Raw genomic sequence first — 17,121 nt, forward strand, 5'->3', positions numbered from 1 at the left:
TCAGCCCCATGAACCGTCCCGCGATTCGTCCCAGGATCCGTTCCGATCTAGCGCAGAACGTACGGCGCCTCCGCGTTCAGCACACGTATAGCTCGACGATGATCTCGGCCTTCTTGATCCAGCAAGCAAGACGGAGAAGTAGATGAGTTCTCCGGCAGCGTGATGGCGCTCCGGTGGTGATGAGGATCTATTCCTGCAGGGCTCCGCCCGAGCTCCGTAGAAATACGATCTAGAGGTAAAACTATGGTGTCTAGATCTGAGTTGCACGTGGCAAAAGTTGTCTCAAATCATCCGTAAACCACCACTATATATAGGAGGGAGGGGGAGGAGGCTTGCCTTGAGGGCCAAGTCCTCAATGGTGCGCCGACCAAGGGAGAGGAGGAGTCCAACTCCAATTAGGATTGGAAAGTGGAGTCCTTCTCTTCCTTCCCACATCTTTTTTTTCTTTTTCTTTGTTTTTTCTTTCTTTGGCGCCAAGGCCCTTTTGGGCTGTCCCACTGATACATCTCCAACGTATCTATAATTTTTTATGGTTTCATGCTATTATCTTGTCAAGCTTTGGACGTTTTGTATGCCTTTTATATTTTTTTTGGGACTAACCTATTAACTCAGTACCAAGTGCGAGTTCATGTTTTTCCATGTTTTTGACCCCTTTCAGAGGAGGATTTTGAACGGAGTCCAAACGGAATGAAACTGCCAAAAAGATTTTTTCCGAAACAGAAAAAGATCGGGAAGCCGGAGGATCAGGGCAGGGGGCCTGCAGGGACACCACAAGCCCTCATGGCGCGGCCAGGGGGACCGTGCCACCCTGGCTTGTGGGCTCCCTGGGCCACCTCTGCCCTAGGTTTTGCGCCTATATATTCCCTAAAATCCCAGAAAAATCAGGAGATCATCGAAAGTACTTTTCCGCCGTCGCAAGCTTGTGTCTCCGCAAGATCCCATCTGGGGCACGTTCTGGTGCCCTGCCGAAGGGGGGATTCGGGTACGGAGGGCTTCTTCATCAATACCATGACCTCTCCAATGATGCGTGAGTAGTTCACCATAGACCTACGGGTCCATAGCTAGTAGCTAGATGGCTTCTTCTCTCTCTTGAATCTTCAATACAAAGTTCTCCATGATCTTCATGGAGATCTATCTGATGTAATCTTATTTTGCGATGTGTTTGTCGAGATTCGATGAATTGTGGATTTATGATCAGATTATCTATGAATCTTATTTGAGTTTCTTTTGATCTCTCTTATGCATGATTTCATATCCTTGTAATTCTCTTCGAGTTGTGGGTTTTGTCAGGCCGACTAGATCTATGATTCTTGCAATGGGAGAAGTGCTTGGTTTTGGGTTCATACCGTGCGGTGACCTCACCCAGTGACAGAAGGGGTAGCGAGGCACGTATCGTGTTGTTGCCATCAAGGGTAAAAAGATGGGGTTTTCATCATTGGTTTGAGATTATCCCTCTACATCATGTCATCTTGCTTAAGGCGTTACTCTGTTCGTCATGAACTCAATACACTAGATGCATGCTGGATAGCGGTCGATGTGTGGAGTAATAGTAGTAGATGCAGAAAGTATCAGTCTACTTGTCTCGGACGTGATGCCTATATGTATGATCATTGCCTTAGATATCGTCATGACTTTGCGCGGTTCTATCAATTGCTCGACAGTAATTTGTTCACCCACCGTAATACTTGCTATTTTGAGAGAAGCCTCTAGTGAACACTATGGCCCTCGGGTCTACTCCACACCATATTTTCAGCCTTACACTTTTTACTTCGTTGCACTTTCCGCCTTCAGATCTCACTTTGCAATCAATCTTGAAGGGATTGACAACCCCTTTAAAGCGTTGGGTGCAAGCTCTTTTGTGTTTGCGCAAGTACTCTGGACTTGATGAGATTCTCCTACTGGATTGATACCTTGGTTCTCAAACTGAGGGAAATACTTACTCCTCCTCTGCCGCATCACCCTTTCCTCTTCAAGGGAAAAACCAACGCAAGCCCAGTCTCCGTCAACGTGTCAATTTCTGGCGCTGTTGTCTGTTGCCACAGCACCCACCAGCCCTTAGTGGGACGGTGCGCCACCCTTAGGGCCATTGGGCTTCCCCAAGTGGGTTGCCCCCCTCCCGGTGAACTTCTCGAACCCATTCGTCACTCCCGGTACATTCCCGGTAATGCCCGAAAACCTTCCGATAACCAAATGAAGCCATCCTATATATCAATCTTCGTTTTCGGACCATTCCAGAAACCCTCATGACGTCCGAGATCTCATCTGGGACTCCGAACAACATTCGGTAACCACACATATAACTCAACTATACTAAAACATCATCGAACCTTAAGTGTGCAGACCCTGCGGGTTCGAGAACTATGTAGACATGACCCGAGTCACTCCTCGGTCAATATCCAATAGCGGGACCTGGTTGCCCATATTGGATCCTACATATTCTCCGAAGATCTTATCGGTTGAACCTAAGTGTCAAGGATTCATATAATCCCGTATGTCATTCCCTTTGTCCTTCGGTATGTTACTTGCCCGAGATTTGATCGTCGGTATCCGCATACCTATTTCAACCTCGTTACCGGCAAGTCTCTTTACTCGTTCCGTAATACAAGATCCCCTGACTTACACTTAGTCACATTGCTTACAAGGCTTGTGTGTGATGTTGTATTACCGAGTGGGCCCCGAGATACCTCTCCGTCACACGGAGTGACAAATCTCAGTCTTGATCCATACCAACTCAACGAACACCTTCGGAGATACCTGTATAACACCTTTATAGTCACCCAGTTACGTTGTGACGTTTGATGCAGACAAGGTATTCCTCCGGTGCCAGTGAGTTATATGATCTCATGGTCATAGGAATAAATACTTGACACGCAGAAAACAATAGCAATAGAACGACACGATCAATATGCTACGTTCATAGTTTGGGTCTAGTCCACCACATGATTCTCCTAATGATGTGTTCCAGTTATCAAGTGACAACATTTGCTCATAGTCAGAAAACCTTGACTATCATTGATCAACTGGCTAGCCAACTAGAGGCTTGCTAGGGACATTGTTTTGTCTATGTATCCACACATGTATCTATGTTTTTATTCAATATAATTATAGCATGGATAATAAACGATTATCTTTAAATAGGAAATATAATAATAACTATTTATCATTGCCTCTAGGGCATATTTCCAACAATTTAGCCGCACCAAAAACTCTACCAAGCTTTTCCCTGTGTCTTTTCATTCCCATTTACGCGTCCATAGCTCTTCATTAATGGTATTTGGGTCAATGAACCCAATGCCATAGCATCCAACTTTTTTCATTTTATACATCTTCATTCTGCATAATACCATAGAAAAGAATATATAGTGAGAATAATTACATGTAATGAACGAGCGCTACAGCTAGCTAGAGACTTAAATTACAGAAAGAAATCACTTACAGACAATAGCAATTGACGATAGATTTGTCGAGTTCGTCTTGATTGAGTAACCGAAACATTTCTTGATACTCAACCCACAAATCTTTTTTATGATAGTAATGCTCTTCCTCGACTTCCATCATGAGGGACTCTCGATTCGTAGTCTTTACTACTCTCAGGTACCATTGATGCAATTCATACATTCTCGTTGATAGAAGCGGGGTCTGCTCAGGCTTGACCATAGGTTGGCCGCGGACATATTTCCATATTAGTTCCTCCTCTTTAAACGTTTGCAAGTCCTCGATGCCTAGGATTTATTGTATAGTGACACCGGCCTCTTTAGCCCGCCTTCTATGATCGTCGGTTATTACCAGCTACTAATCAGCGGTACTCACATGTGTTTGTAGTGGGGAGATTATGCACTGCCTGTTCTCCCAGCTGGGGAACAGTTTTCCCGCATTTTTGCCAGCTGCTTGGCTCGAGCTCGAGCTCGACTCCTTCCTTTTTTGTGCTCGATATGACTTCTTGATAGAGCGGTCATAGTCTGAGTCTATATGCTTGACAGCTGGTTGAGCATTATCAATAAAGTGTTGTATGCCATGCTCAGGTATGATCTCCTTTGGCGACAGGGACGGTTTCGGTCCAAAATGGGCCTTCACTTGGGCTTGCACTTCGACTGTGTTTTCCTCGGGAGTCAGGTGGTAAGGCAACCTCGTAAGAGGCTTGAGACTTGGACCATATTTGAATTTCTTGCCTCCTGTTGTAACGCTAGCCGACGTAGTTAGTCTCAAGTCATTAAAAGCATACACACCCCACGTCTTTTATTGGTTGATTCCTTTATTCATGTCAAAAACAGGAAACGAGGTGAGAATTAATGCATCGTGCCTAGTGTTTTGGGAAAGTTTTAAGATGACTTGTAAACCGAGACGAAAGGAGTACCATCGTCACAGTTTAGAAGGTACTCATTGTACCTAGGTCGTCAATTTAACTTATATAAAATATATTGTTTAACATAAAAATTATATCATTAAAAAATAGAACATCTAAAGTTTGTAATGATATATTTTTTATAATATATGTATCTCATTAAATTTGTTAAATTAACGACCTAGATACATATGCCGAACTTGTAAACTGAGACGAAGAAAATACTGTGTTATTTTACTAATATCATATGATGACACTAGTATATGTTACTCCGCTATGGCCAGCCTAAAACCTTTTTGTTTCCTACGAAGAGAAACCAGTGGTTTCTTCCTGGAACTATGGACCTAATTAAAGAACCTAAGTTAAGAACTCTGTTAACCTCAGCCTGTCATTGACCAACATCAATATTTACCATCAAAGAATAACCATTTTAGCCGGTCCAGTCCGGTCGAGTCGCCGACAAAGCCTTTTCTCCCCCATTTCTTTCCTTCCTAACCTACCCCAGGCGACAGCGGCTCCGCTCCGCTTGGCCTCTGCGGTTTTTGCCATTTCCCCCAACTCCGCCGACCCACTCCACTCATCAGCTTCGCGCAGGCCAGATCCACCCTCGCCTAGTCTCCTCCATGGCCGCCGACGCCGACACGGCGGCCGCCGCACGTGCCCTCCTCCTCCTCGCCGTCTCCGTCGCGGCGCTCCTCCGCGCCGGCGAGGCCTCGGTGCACGAGTACACCGGCCTCGGCTTCCTCAACAAGGGCAATGCCTTCATCCTCCACGCAGGCAGCGAGGGCCTCTACGCCCCCGTCTCCCCCGCCAATGCCACCGCCGAGGAGGAGGACGACGAGGCCGCCGCCGCCGCCGCCCCCGACGCCTTCATACGGTACTTTGTCTCGCGGTTTTTAGCTCCCCGCTGGCTTGCCGCTAGCTTGCATCGTCTTTACAGCCGACCGCGGTGTAGCGGAGCCTTGTTCTGCGTATGAGATCTTGGATCCCGTCATCCCCCGGGGGCTCTGTCGGCCATTTGAATGGTTTTTGGTAGGGTAGTACTCCGAGAGGGCGCGATTGGATCTTCACAGAAATTATGCTGAGAGGGGCACCATTCCCGCTGAGTAATTATAGCTACATGTGCGTTGCTGAGTTAATTATGCTTCATTAGTTTGCAATTTATGGCGTGAGTTGGTGTAGGGGTGTAGCTGGCATACTTAATGAGGGCTACTTATATGAAGTTTAGATCAAGCATGGGAAGCACTACAACTTTAAATTTTGTTTAAGTTGTGTTTGCACGAGCATACTTGTAAAAATATACTTCTTCCGTCACAGTTTAGAAGGCATGCACGTGTACCTAGATCGTCAATTTGATTTATATAAATATATTGTTTAACGTAAAAATTATATCATTAGAAAATAGAACATCTAAAGTTTTTAATGATATATTTTTTGTTATATATGCCTCTCATTAAGTTGGTCAAATTGACGACCTAGGTACATGTATTGGATTTGTAAACTGAGACGGAGGGAGTACTCTACATGCGTCCAATAAACTAAAAGGCAAAGGAAATGACACCCTGTTCCTTCAGTTTAAATTAGTCATGGAAGCATTTTGCACCCATTATTTATTGGTTGCTACTTTAATCGAACAATTCAAATTGCATTAGCTCGGTTCACTATAATTAGGTGCTTAGCTTGCCTGCCATCCTTCCTTCCTGTAGATTCGAATTTCATATTTCCTCCACTTTTCAGGTTTGACAAGATTACTTTTAGGAGGCCAGAGGAGGCCAATGATTCTGTGAAAGAGACTAGTTCATCTAAGGTTCAGATACTTGTCTTTGAAATAGAAGATCGTGAAATGATTGGTGGATCGGCGTATGGAGGTCAAAAAGCAATTTGTTGTACATCAGATCTTGCAAAGTTGGGAGCTTGCGTCGAAGGCTCTGTCATCTACCGCCCGTCGCAGGTGAATCCTGGTTGGCCACAGTTGTTTGTTGCTTCTTTTGATGGAAGTGATCTGATTGCAACGCTGCCTTCAAGGACCATTCCAGTAAAGAAAACTGGGATGTACAATATGTACTTTATACACTGTGACCCGGCACTTGCTGGACTGGAAATCGACGGGAAAACCATATGGAAAAATCCTACTGGCTACCTTCCAGGTCGGATGGCACCTCTTAAGAACTTTTTTGGACTGATGTCATTTGCTTTCGTGATACTTGGTATCTATTGGTTTTATCAATACATGAAGTTCTGGCGAGAGGTTCTTCCACTTCAGAACTGTATTACTCTTGTTATTACATTGGGCATGCTTGAGATGGCATTGTGGTATTTTGAATATGCTGAGTTCAATGAGACTGGAGTTCGGGCAAAGGCCATCACATTTTGGGCTGTAACATTTGGGACTATTAAAAGAACAGTGGCTCGTCTTATTATTCTCATTGTCTCGATGGGGTATGGAGTTGTGAGGCCTACTTTGGGTGGTCTGACATCGAAAGTGGTCATGCTTGGAGGAACATTCTTTGTAGCTACAGAAATTCTTGAGCTAGTGGAAAATCTAGGCACTGTGAATGATCTGTCTGGAAAAGCTCGTCTATTTTTAGTCTATCCAGTGGCCATCTTGGATGCTTCATTCATTGTTTGGATATTTATTTCTCTAGCCAAGACCCTTAGCCAACTTCAGGTGAACAGAACATCTTTTGTGCTCGTTATTCTCTATTATTTCATTTGCAGTATCTGTTATGGTGCACTATCTTTTTTTCTTGTACTGTTTATTTTCCAGGTAAGAGGTAAAGTTACCTGGTTTAATTTAAGAAAATGCACTGACCATTCGTGATCTTTTTTGGTGTGTTTTCCATAGGCAAGAAGGTTGATGGCCAAACTTGACATTTATAGGAAATTCACTATTGCATTGGCCATTACTGTTCTGGTATCTATTGGCTGGATTGGCTATGAGGTATAGTGATGTATTAAAAACTATATTTGGGTTCTGGATTACCAAAATATTGCTTAGTCACATAAAATTAGGGTAGTTTATCTTCACCCTTTGTGGAGGGAGTATACTTTCAAATCATATCCGTACCTTTCTATTTTGAAGAATCTGGATGTTTTCTTGTTCAAATGCAATGTACTACTCCCTCCGTTCCTCAATAAAATTATTTACGAACGGAGGGAGTACATCTCACTTGGTTATGCGTCTATTTTTGGTTCATTCATAGTAGTCCTGTGACTTTTTGCAGATCTACTTCAAATCGACTGATGTGTTCAATGAGCGGTGGCAGTATGCATGGATAATTCCTGCTTTCTGGCATGCCCTATCATTCTCACTTCTTTGCGTCATTTCCTACCTGTGGGCACCTTCTCAGAGCTCAATGAGGTATTATTCTACTCTTTTGTTGACTTCAACTTGGCTAATATATTGGCCTTGCTGTGTCATTGTGATTTCCTAGCATTAGAATGGTAGTAGCAATTTTCTGTTCTACTAATATGGGGATTTGAGAGCACAACATTATTCAAAGATGTCTCTTCTGCCATGTTAACATTTATTCTTTAGTAGTGCTGCCTGCTACTGCCATTTTGTCAGAAATGCAAATGTGCAACCTAACAAACTGTTGTCCGTACTTTCTTTAATCTTAAAACTTCGAAACCAGCTACATATTATACATCTTTCCGAAGAGAACTAGGCTGTAGCCTAGTGGCAAGGGAGCGCAGTGGCGTCTCCAGCAACCAGGGTTCAATCCACGTCGGGGACGAATTTCTGGTTTCTCATGAGGGATGCTTCTTCTATATCAATAAAACCATGGGTGCTAGTGCCCATGGAGTTTCATTTTTTTTTTTTTTATACATCTTTCCGAAAAAACTTACACATTATATAGAATTTTGCAATACACTTTGTCTTTTTTCTGGTGTAAAAACTTGTACACAACATCATGTAAGAATTTTGAGCAAACTCAAAGCGCATTGTAAATCTCCATGAATAGAAAAGGATATTTTTTGACGCTCTTGGGCTTTTCATTTCAGATTTACCAATGATGCAAGTGAAAAATTTGATCGAGAAGACAGCCTATCATTAATAAGGCCAAGGCCCATTGTTTCCAAGAACGGGTGGAGCGTAACTTCCGCACCAGATGCCAAAGCAACGAACAACACGAACACCGTGGCATCTTTTGACGAAGACGACGAGGAAAACAAAAGGGAGTGACGCATCTGCCGAAGGAGAGAGCATTCCACCCACATAAGATCCCTTGAATTGGATGTGCTAGAACAGTTTTGGTATTTAGCAGAGGACAGGCCGTGCTAATTCTAGTCGTTTGGATACGGTCCTTGGAGGCGTTTCTTTCATGTTAAATCCGTTATCCCTCCACTAGGTTTATTCACACAGAGCCTGCATCACTGTAGTCTGTAAGGATGATTATATGTGATAGGAACAATTCATCTGAGGCGTTATTTTGAGATGTATGGTGTATAATGGTTTCATTTGTAGATCTCATGTTGCTTCTAGTTTATGTGAAGACTGATGTTGGCAGCAAGTGCAATTATTTATTGCTACAAATGTGTCGAAATTTCCATTTTGGTTTCAGCATCCCAAGATTAGTATGGTCGTCGAAAGATTGAAAATTCACAGTTCAGGTGTTTTACGCAGAGCTACCAAACCTGTACCTACTGTTGAAGTTTGTGATTTGTGAATCTACGTGTAAAAAAAAAAAAAGCTCTGGCACACACAGAAGTGAGAAGCCCTTGAGATTCCGCTATAGAAGTCCATGGTTTTGTTTTATTATGCAGCTCACAGTAAAAGATACTCCACAAATCCATGAGTACTTCGTCATGAAATGTTACAGAAATGTAGTACTCCCTAAGTTTCTACCCCCTCCGTCCCAAAAATTTTATCTTAAATTTGTCTAGATATGAATGTATGTAGTCACATTTTAGTATTTAGATACATTCATCTTTAAATAAACCCAAGGCAAGAATTTTGAAACGGAGGAAGTATATAACGTTTCTAGAGCCCATGACAGTGTCAAAAAGCGTCTTGTACGAAGTTAAGAGAGGGAGGAGGATACATTCCTATATACACGTGTATTTTTTTTAAATAGAAGTTCAAAATATGAATGTATTTTATTTTCTTCAAAACCCGGGAAAGCCGCACTCCTTTTTTTAGGGTGCATTCCCTATTGACTGCTCTTGAATTAGTGGAGTTAAAAATCTATATCTATTACCTACTAATGAAAGAAATAGATATTCTTAATCTGTCATGCTATTTTATAAAAAGAAAAATGATGTTTCTGACATTAAATCCGTAGTACAAATTAAATGTTTTTTTAAAATGCTCCTATCTTCTAAACTGTCACTCCAAATTTAATGTTATATATGAAATTTGATTAGACAAATATGTAGAATCTAAATATGATGTTATTTTACCTGTTAATCATTTAAAAATACTATCTAGGATGCAATCTTAATCAATAATGCATTGTATGTCTTTCTTTCTTGCCGGTATTGCTCCGGATTGTCGATGAACATCTCAGCAAAATTAGGATTGGAGACAAAATTGAAGATCACTTGTCCGTTTCTTTGTACGTATTAAATATGCATGCAAGCCTTTTTTTAAGTAGAAGATCTATGGAATCTTGGACTGTGATTTTGTAGGCTAAGACCATCTTTATTTAGGTTGTAGCTACAAATACTCAGCTTATAGATCATTTTTTGTAAATTAAGAATGTGCGGTAGTCAGAATAAAGTTGGAGATCAGTTCGCCAAATATATTCGATCTGAGTACGCCACGACTGTGTGGGTGGACTCAGTCCCAAATTGTATTGAGGATTTATGGCCTCGTGATTGCAATAAAACTCCTTTACCTAAAAAAAGAATGCGCGCTATTATGTTCTTCCATTGTGACGCACGGATCGTTTTGCTAGCCTACACCTACTATATATCTCTCCCTAATAATAAAGCAAACAGGATTTCTGATCGTCCGTCATGAAAATTACCCCTAAAATTTACATAAATTACCCACCATGCCACCGGTAAGTAATAAAAAACGTTTCACAAAGCAATAAATCTTGGACTGGGCCGGTCCGTGTAAAAACCTCCTATATTACGCTCTGCATGCTGGGAGAATATCCAGCACACCGTATGGCCGGCCCATGCACAGGCGCCTGCTTTTAGTTCCGTTTATTTATTTATTTTCAGTTCCGTTTTACTTTTTTATTTTAAATAATTTATAACTTCAAATAATCATTAAAATTTTAATAAGCTGAAAATTATAAATCAACATATTTAAAAAATAAAATGTTTGTGAATTCAAAAACTGCCCGGAGTTTTGTATAAAATGCTCACATATGCAATAAAACGTTGGAATTTTAGAAAAATATTTGTACAATAAGAAAGGTCCATGATTTCAAATACAATTCCATGTATTCAAAATTATTAAAGGCATTTAACAAAATGCTTTCTAATTGAAAATATGTTAATGCATTTAAGAAATGTCCTAAAATTTTAAAAATAGCTAATGCCTGTTTTGGTAGTTACTTTTTTTATTTAAAATTTCCATTCCATTTTTGTTTATTTCTAATTTAAATAATTTAGAATTACATAAACTTTTGCATATTAAAAAATAGGAATTTTGAAATAAAATGCTGACGAAAACATAATGTCCATGAATTTAATAAATATATTACTGATTTATAACAATGTCCATGAATTTAATAAATATATTACTGATTTATAAAAATGTTTGTTTATTTAGAAAAACTTCATGCGTTTTAAAAAATGTTTGTGAATTTAAAATAAAATCCTCCAACATAAAAAATTATGTTCGTCTTTTCTTGAATTGGTCGCCAATTCAAAAGAAAATATTTAAACCCGTTCGAAATATAAAAAATATTCATGATTTTTCGTAAATGTTTGTAAATTGTAAAAAATGTTCTCGATTTTAAAATTGTTCCCATATTTGTAAAATTGTTCACGAAAGATCTAATGTATGTAGTTAAACATTAATGCTTCTAAGTCTTTGTGACAATATAACTATGTGAATTTTGAAGAATTAACTGTTGGATGGATCGAATTATTATTTTATGTTTTTAAAAAAATAATATTGAAATTCAGAATAAATATTTGAGTTATCAAGATTTTTGACAATCATGATATATATTTTTTTGAAAATGTAAAGATTGCTTCAACTTGTGAATAAATTTAAAAGAAAAAACATTTTTTTGCATTTGTGCATAATATTTCAAAATCAAGCGATGACATGTGAACATAATGTGGTCACCATCATTGAAGATTATGTTTTTTTTTCGTGGCAACGCACGGGCCATTTTGCTAGTCTCCCCTAATATATAATATAATAATAATAATAATAATTAATAATAATAAAGTCCGTCGCTGGCGTTTTTACAGAAAAGTCCTTCCGTTCCTTCGAAATCAACCCGCAGTCCTATAGTAAGTGGAAAAAACGTTTCGTTGTTTTTGTAAAAAAAACCCTGGGCAGAGTCGCTCCCCTCCCGTGACCAAGCTCTACCACTACGGCGCATCTCGCCTGCGCAGCGGATGCTCCCCTTCTCATCCTCCCTCGTCGCCGTCCGTGTGCGTCCTCCGGGCGAAGCCCCCGCACAGATACGACAACGGCGGGCCCTCTGGTGCGTAGGAGCAGCTCAGATGCGACCATTTCATCAAGTTTTTCTCTGTCGACCCTCTTGCAGATCGCGGCGACGTCCACTCCGGGCGAAGCCCCCGCACAGATCCGACAACGGCGGGCCCTCTGGTGCGTAGGAGCGGCTCGGGTGCGAGCATTCCGTCAAGTTTTTCTGTGTCGACCCTCTTGCAGATCGCGGCGACGTCCGGTGTTTTCTACTGAACTTTGGTGGAGAACGACGCGTTCTGGTTCTCGGCATCGAACCAACACAGAAACAAGTCCTTGCGCCTGTGGAGACCGTGGGCAGGTATGCCATCTTCATCGGTCATCGAAAGTGCCTGGTTGTTGATGCCGCCAAGTTCCCATCCGTTCAGGCAGACTGCGTGTACTACACTCTAGATTTTGGTAAATTTGCTTCTATCTGGAAGCACAGCATCAGTGATGGGAAAGACGAGAGGGTGTTTGAGGCCATCGATTTCGTCAAGGAGGACAAGCGGTTTGTCCATGTCGGTGCCCGTCCTTTCACCATCATCCAGCTTCTCTCGAGCCCCACCATCAATCTCAGCGATTCTGAACTGGCATCAAAACAAAGCTCATAAGGTGCCGACAAATCTAGCTCTGTCTTTTGGGATAGTGATTTCAATGACCGACAATGCTATGTCTTTGTTTTGCCTTAATTTGTTCCGGACAAAACCAGGTTTGACTCTATGGGGATCGCGGGGATTCGGAGCGATCTGGCTGAGATCGGGGGTAGGGTGAGGTGAATCTCCCAGATCGCGTCGTCGCTGCTGCCGTTCGGGGAGGAGGAGCCGGACGAAGGGGAACCCGATGCCTCGACGTGGCCGGAGAAGTAGCTTGATTTCCCCCTCTTCATTAGCGAGCGTTATGCAGATGGTAATATGCAGCGCCGATTCAGATAATGGGTAACTTAATTTAGTGCACTGGGATGAAATGGGTGGACGTTGTGGTCTCAGTTTGAGCGTATTGATTAGTGAAGAAAGTAGATACTGGAGGTAGTGTTAGAACTTTCCTGCAAAGATCTCAATCACGTTCATCCTGAATTAGTTAATATGTGCATCTTTGTGTCCACAAACTCCTTTCTCGACTGGAATAATTCTATGTGGCTGAAATGGTTTACTGATGCTTTGGTAGCTAGCTTTTGATACTTTTTGATTAGTTACTAAATAATGTTATGGCACAATTGATATCACGTAGTCAGCACGAGAAAGATCTCTATTGATGAAATAGAGCTTCACAATTTCTTCAATATATGCAACGGTACACTGTTAATATTTACAGTAGTAGTTGTCAAATTGATATGTATTTTTTTACAATGTGTATTTTTCGTCTCTGCAGAAGCGCTCTCTGCTTAAGTGTGACCCAGAATCCCAATCTGCATGTTCCAGGAAGGTGGGCAGCTTCTTGAAAGATGGTATGGAGGTTCTGGATACCATGTCTGAAGTATCACCAAGAGAAGAAATAGTAGAATCATATACTATTGGATTTGAAACAATATCTAATTCTGGAGATGAATGGAAGCTAATTCATACTGAAAGTACGTCAACTGATTATTCCACAGAGCGCTCTTCACAGAACTTGTCTGCTCAAAATACTTCAGGTGTTCAGCTGCCAGTTGATAACTCTTACCTGGTAAATTCAGTATGCTTTGTACCTGGTTATCAGAATGATCTTGCTTTTACTGATGTCGATAGCATGCTCAAGTCCATTGCTGAAGACAACTGCAGTAAAGACATTTTAGTAAAGGATGGTGCGGTTGTTTTTTCATGCGAGGCGAGGCTTGAACAACAAGAGGACATCTGCAACAGGGAAAGTGCCACTGAGGTTCCTACAAATTATCAAGTGTCTACAAATCAGGAGCATGTCACATTGCTAATGGATCAAGTGCCTTCTACCAAGGACCCATTCAATATAGATGACACCAGGAGTGATTACTTATTTGAGCTTGCTTCTGGTTACCATTTGGAGGCACCAAATGTTTTTGAATCAGAGCAGGAAGTTGACTCTACATCTCACACAATTTCCAACCAAACCAGCGCTGCTGACGGGAAACATTATGCTAAGTTATTGGCATAAGATTTGGTATGTGGCAAAAATAAAGTAACATTGTGCTCCGCGCATGTCATGCCAATATACAAAGATCCTGGTTGGATTCGTTTTTAGCTTTCCATTTTCTTGTTAGGGAGTAATTGTAAGGTCTATAATTCTAAGTTCAACCTTTAATTGGCAACTAATAAGTGAACATCTGATTGATGATTTATGCGTAGAGAGAAAACTTAGTTCAGTTTTTAAAATAGTAATTGTACTATTCCTAAATTTTGTTCGAATATCTCGCTATTCTGTTAGACTTGAACTATTCTCAGTTTCCCTTTCACTCGATACTTCAGTGCTAACAAACAATCTTTTCTTTAATTGGCAGCAATTTCCAGTTGGGTGGGTATTGCTCGTTTTCATTTACATATATTTTCCATGGCTTTTGTTGAAACACAATAAATTTTCGTAGACTACAATGATCATATTTGTCTTTTCATTCCTTGGCTAGCTTAAATTTTACCAATCTGGTACATGGTTGGCATAGGAACTAAGATGTGGAGATACACTTAGCTAATGTCAAGCATACTGGAGGAACAAAGAAGTTTATGTCAGTATTTTTTTCTGTTCAAGAGATTTTGTGGCCCTTCTTGTTATGTCCAATTGTTAAATATAACGCTGCATCAACCAGACCTTAATCCTCCACTTTTGCATCAACCAAATTATTTGTAGCATTTACATCAGATTGGTGCAATTTGATGAACTTGAATTGTTTTCTATTGGACATTATAACTTTTATGAGTTTTTGGTGTTCGCCCGTTGCAACGCACGGGCACTTTTACTAGTACTAATAAAAAAAATATGTATTCTTAGTCCGTAATATAATTTATAGAAAACTCCTTGACAATTTTAAGAATCAATCCGCAGTAAAGGAAACGTTTCGTAAAACGAAGGAAACAATAATGAGAAATTATAAAGAGAAGCGCCGCACTAAAGCTCTTCCATGCAGCGGCTAGCACAACCCGTGTGCATGCAAAAATCTTCCAGCTCATGCTTATATCATCGTATTAAATGCTTTTTTGAATTTTAAAAATAATTTATCTTACAGATTAATAATTTGATTCGAGATTCGTTTTTACCGTTAGATTCGTCACGACGAGACCTTCAAAATAAGATGCCATGTTGACATGTTTCGTTAAAAAAAATCGTTGTTCCTAGTTGCCACATTTATGTCATCTTACGGATGTATAGTTGACACAAAAATTATACATAGTTATCAGGACAATACGTTTATACTTTTTACGCATTGCAATGTTATGTGAAGCTAAAAAGTGGGTATTAAAACACTAACAATAAGCACGTAAATGCATGAATCAGCATAAGTATAATGAATCAAGTTTTTTAGTGGGGTATATGGACATTCATAAATCTGATAACCAAGTTGATTTAATGTGAGAACTATGTAACAAATAATGTGACAAGTAAGTGATAATAATCTGGCAAGTACCGTCAAAAACAAAAGTTATCGAAACATGTCGACATGGGATCTAGTTTTGAAGATCTCGTCGTGAAAAAGCCAGTGATGAAAACGGATCATTAATTGAGATAACAGTTTGGGAGATAAATCTTTTTTAAATGCAAAATCAAAAAATATTTAATAATACCATGCTTGTGTAATGTTGCATGCAAGCAAGGAACGGATGAAAGCTAGCCGCGGGAAGAATAAAATGCGGCGCCGCTGCCTAGTGAAGTCCAACAATAATTAGTGGTGCCTCCTGCCGTCCTCTGGACGCGCAGGGCTCAGGTCTTTCCGTCTCCCGCTGCCGACATGATTTTTTTCTACAACTTGATTGAAGAAGGGAAGACGTATACACGAGGATGAGATGCTACAAAAGTCGAATTGAAGCAATTATGGGTTATGCATCGACTCCTGCTGCTCGGCCTCGCATGCCACAGCACCGGTAGGGGACGCATCTTCCAGGCTGTCGATTCGAGGCTCGCCTATGGAAATTTCGAAGAGGGTACGCTCCTACTGCTAGCCAACGATAGATGCGAGGAGTGGTGATGGCCATCGCCTGAAATCGGTGCTGGTTATCGCGAGAACAAGGACGACGGAAGCCCGGTGGTGTTTATCACTAGACTAGAACAAGGATGACGGAAGCCATGCGGCATCGCTGATCTACGCGGAGACGACGGCGCCCACTAGACGACCTTGATCCACCGCCTAATCGAGCCTAGCATCGATCTGGCCACTGCTCTGCATCTCTAGCTTGTGCTCCTCGATGGATTCCTTCCCCATGTATGTGTTGGTCCAAGCCCCGCCCACGCTCAATCCTCCTCGGCCCAGCGGGATGCGACCTCCCTGGAGCAGCGGGTAGGAGATCTTGTTATCTACAACACCAATATGTGAACGGCCGCACAACTGAAGCACGCAGAAAAGGGATTCAAGCTGCCCTCTCTCTCTGTTTTTTCTCTGTTGGAACGGTGTTGGAGGTATACAGTGCTATGAAACTTGGTATACCTATGAAACTTGCGCAGGAGGCGTCCTAAGGGCATGTCGTACAAGCATGATGAGGCTCGGGTCAGCAGTGGCCTGGCAGACTGGTGCGTGCATTCTGCTGATGGTGCTCGTCCGGTGATGACTCAACAAAACATTTCCTCATGTCATCGTCCTTCTCTCTACTCTCTGTCATCTTATATTTTTTATTCTTTTTTTCTACATGCTCAGGTGTTTGAGGCAGGAAGAGTAACTACATTGCCCAGGAAAAGCAGGTGCGATTCTTGACACTAACAATTCATATTTGGGTGCCTTCTTTCTCCTGGTGACTTGGGATGGCTTGTGGGCAACTGCAGTTTAGAAGAATTAGTATTATAAATATCTTCTGAATGTTAAAGCTAAATGTGCTAGAAAACTATAAAGATAGTTGATTCGTTTTCACGTCTAGCTTTCTAAATGTTCAAACAGACGTACATACTAAATTTTAGAGTTCCAATAGTACATATGTGCAAGAGTATAGTTTACTTGGAACTTGTGAGTGGTGGAACCGTCCAAATAAAAAGATGCAAATGCCCTGACACTTCATGAGGTAATTTATTAATTTGTTCCGATCAA

The 17,121-nt window shown here is 41.1% G+C and overlaps 1 protein-coding gene across 2 annotated transcripts; it reads left to right on the top strand.

Moving 5' to 3' along the window:
• The first annotated feature begins 4,806 nt into the window (after positions 1-4,806).
• On the top strand, positions 4,807-8,875 carry LOC123397490 (transmembrane protein 87A). Of its 2 annotated transcripts, none has more exons than XM_045092016.1 (5): positions 4,807-5,219; positions 6,080-7,010; positions 7,188-7,283; positions 7,567-7,703; positions 8,348-8,875. In XM_045092016.1, the coding sequence occupies exons 1-5, from the start codon at positions 4,966-4,968 to the stop codon at positions 8,526-8,528; spliced, it is 1,599 nt and encodes a 532-aa protein (XP_044947951.1). In that variant the 5' UTR covers positions 4,807-4,965; the 3' UTR covers positions 8,529-8,875. The 2 variants fall into 2 exon arrangements, with proteins under 2 accessions (XP_044947951.1, XP_044947952.1); XM_045092017.1 differs by lacking the exon at positions 4,807-5,219 and adding an exon at positions 5,406-5,464.
• The last annotated feature ends 8,246 nt before the right edge of the window (positions 8,876-17,121 follow it).

The sequence above is a fragment of the Hordeum vulgare genome, chromosome 5H (genome assembly GCF_904849725.1).
Source record: "Hordeum vulgare subsp. vulgare chromosome 5H, MorexV3_pseudomolecules_assembly, whole genome shotgun sequence".
NCBI classification, from domain to species: domain Eukaryota; kingdom Viridiplantae; phylum Streptophyta; class Magnoliopsida; order Poales; family Poaceae; genus Hordeum; species Hordeum vulgare.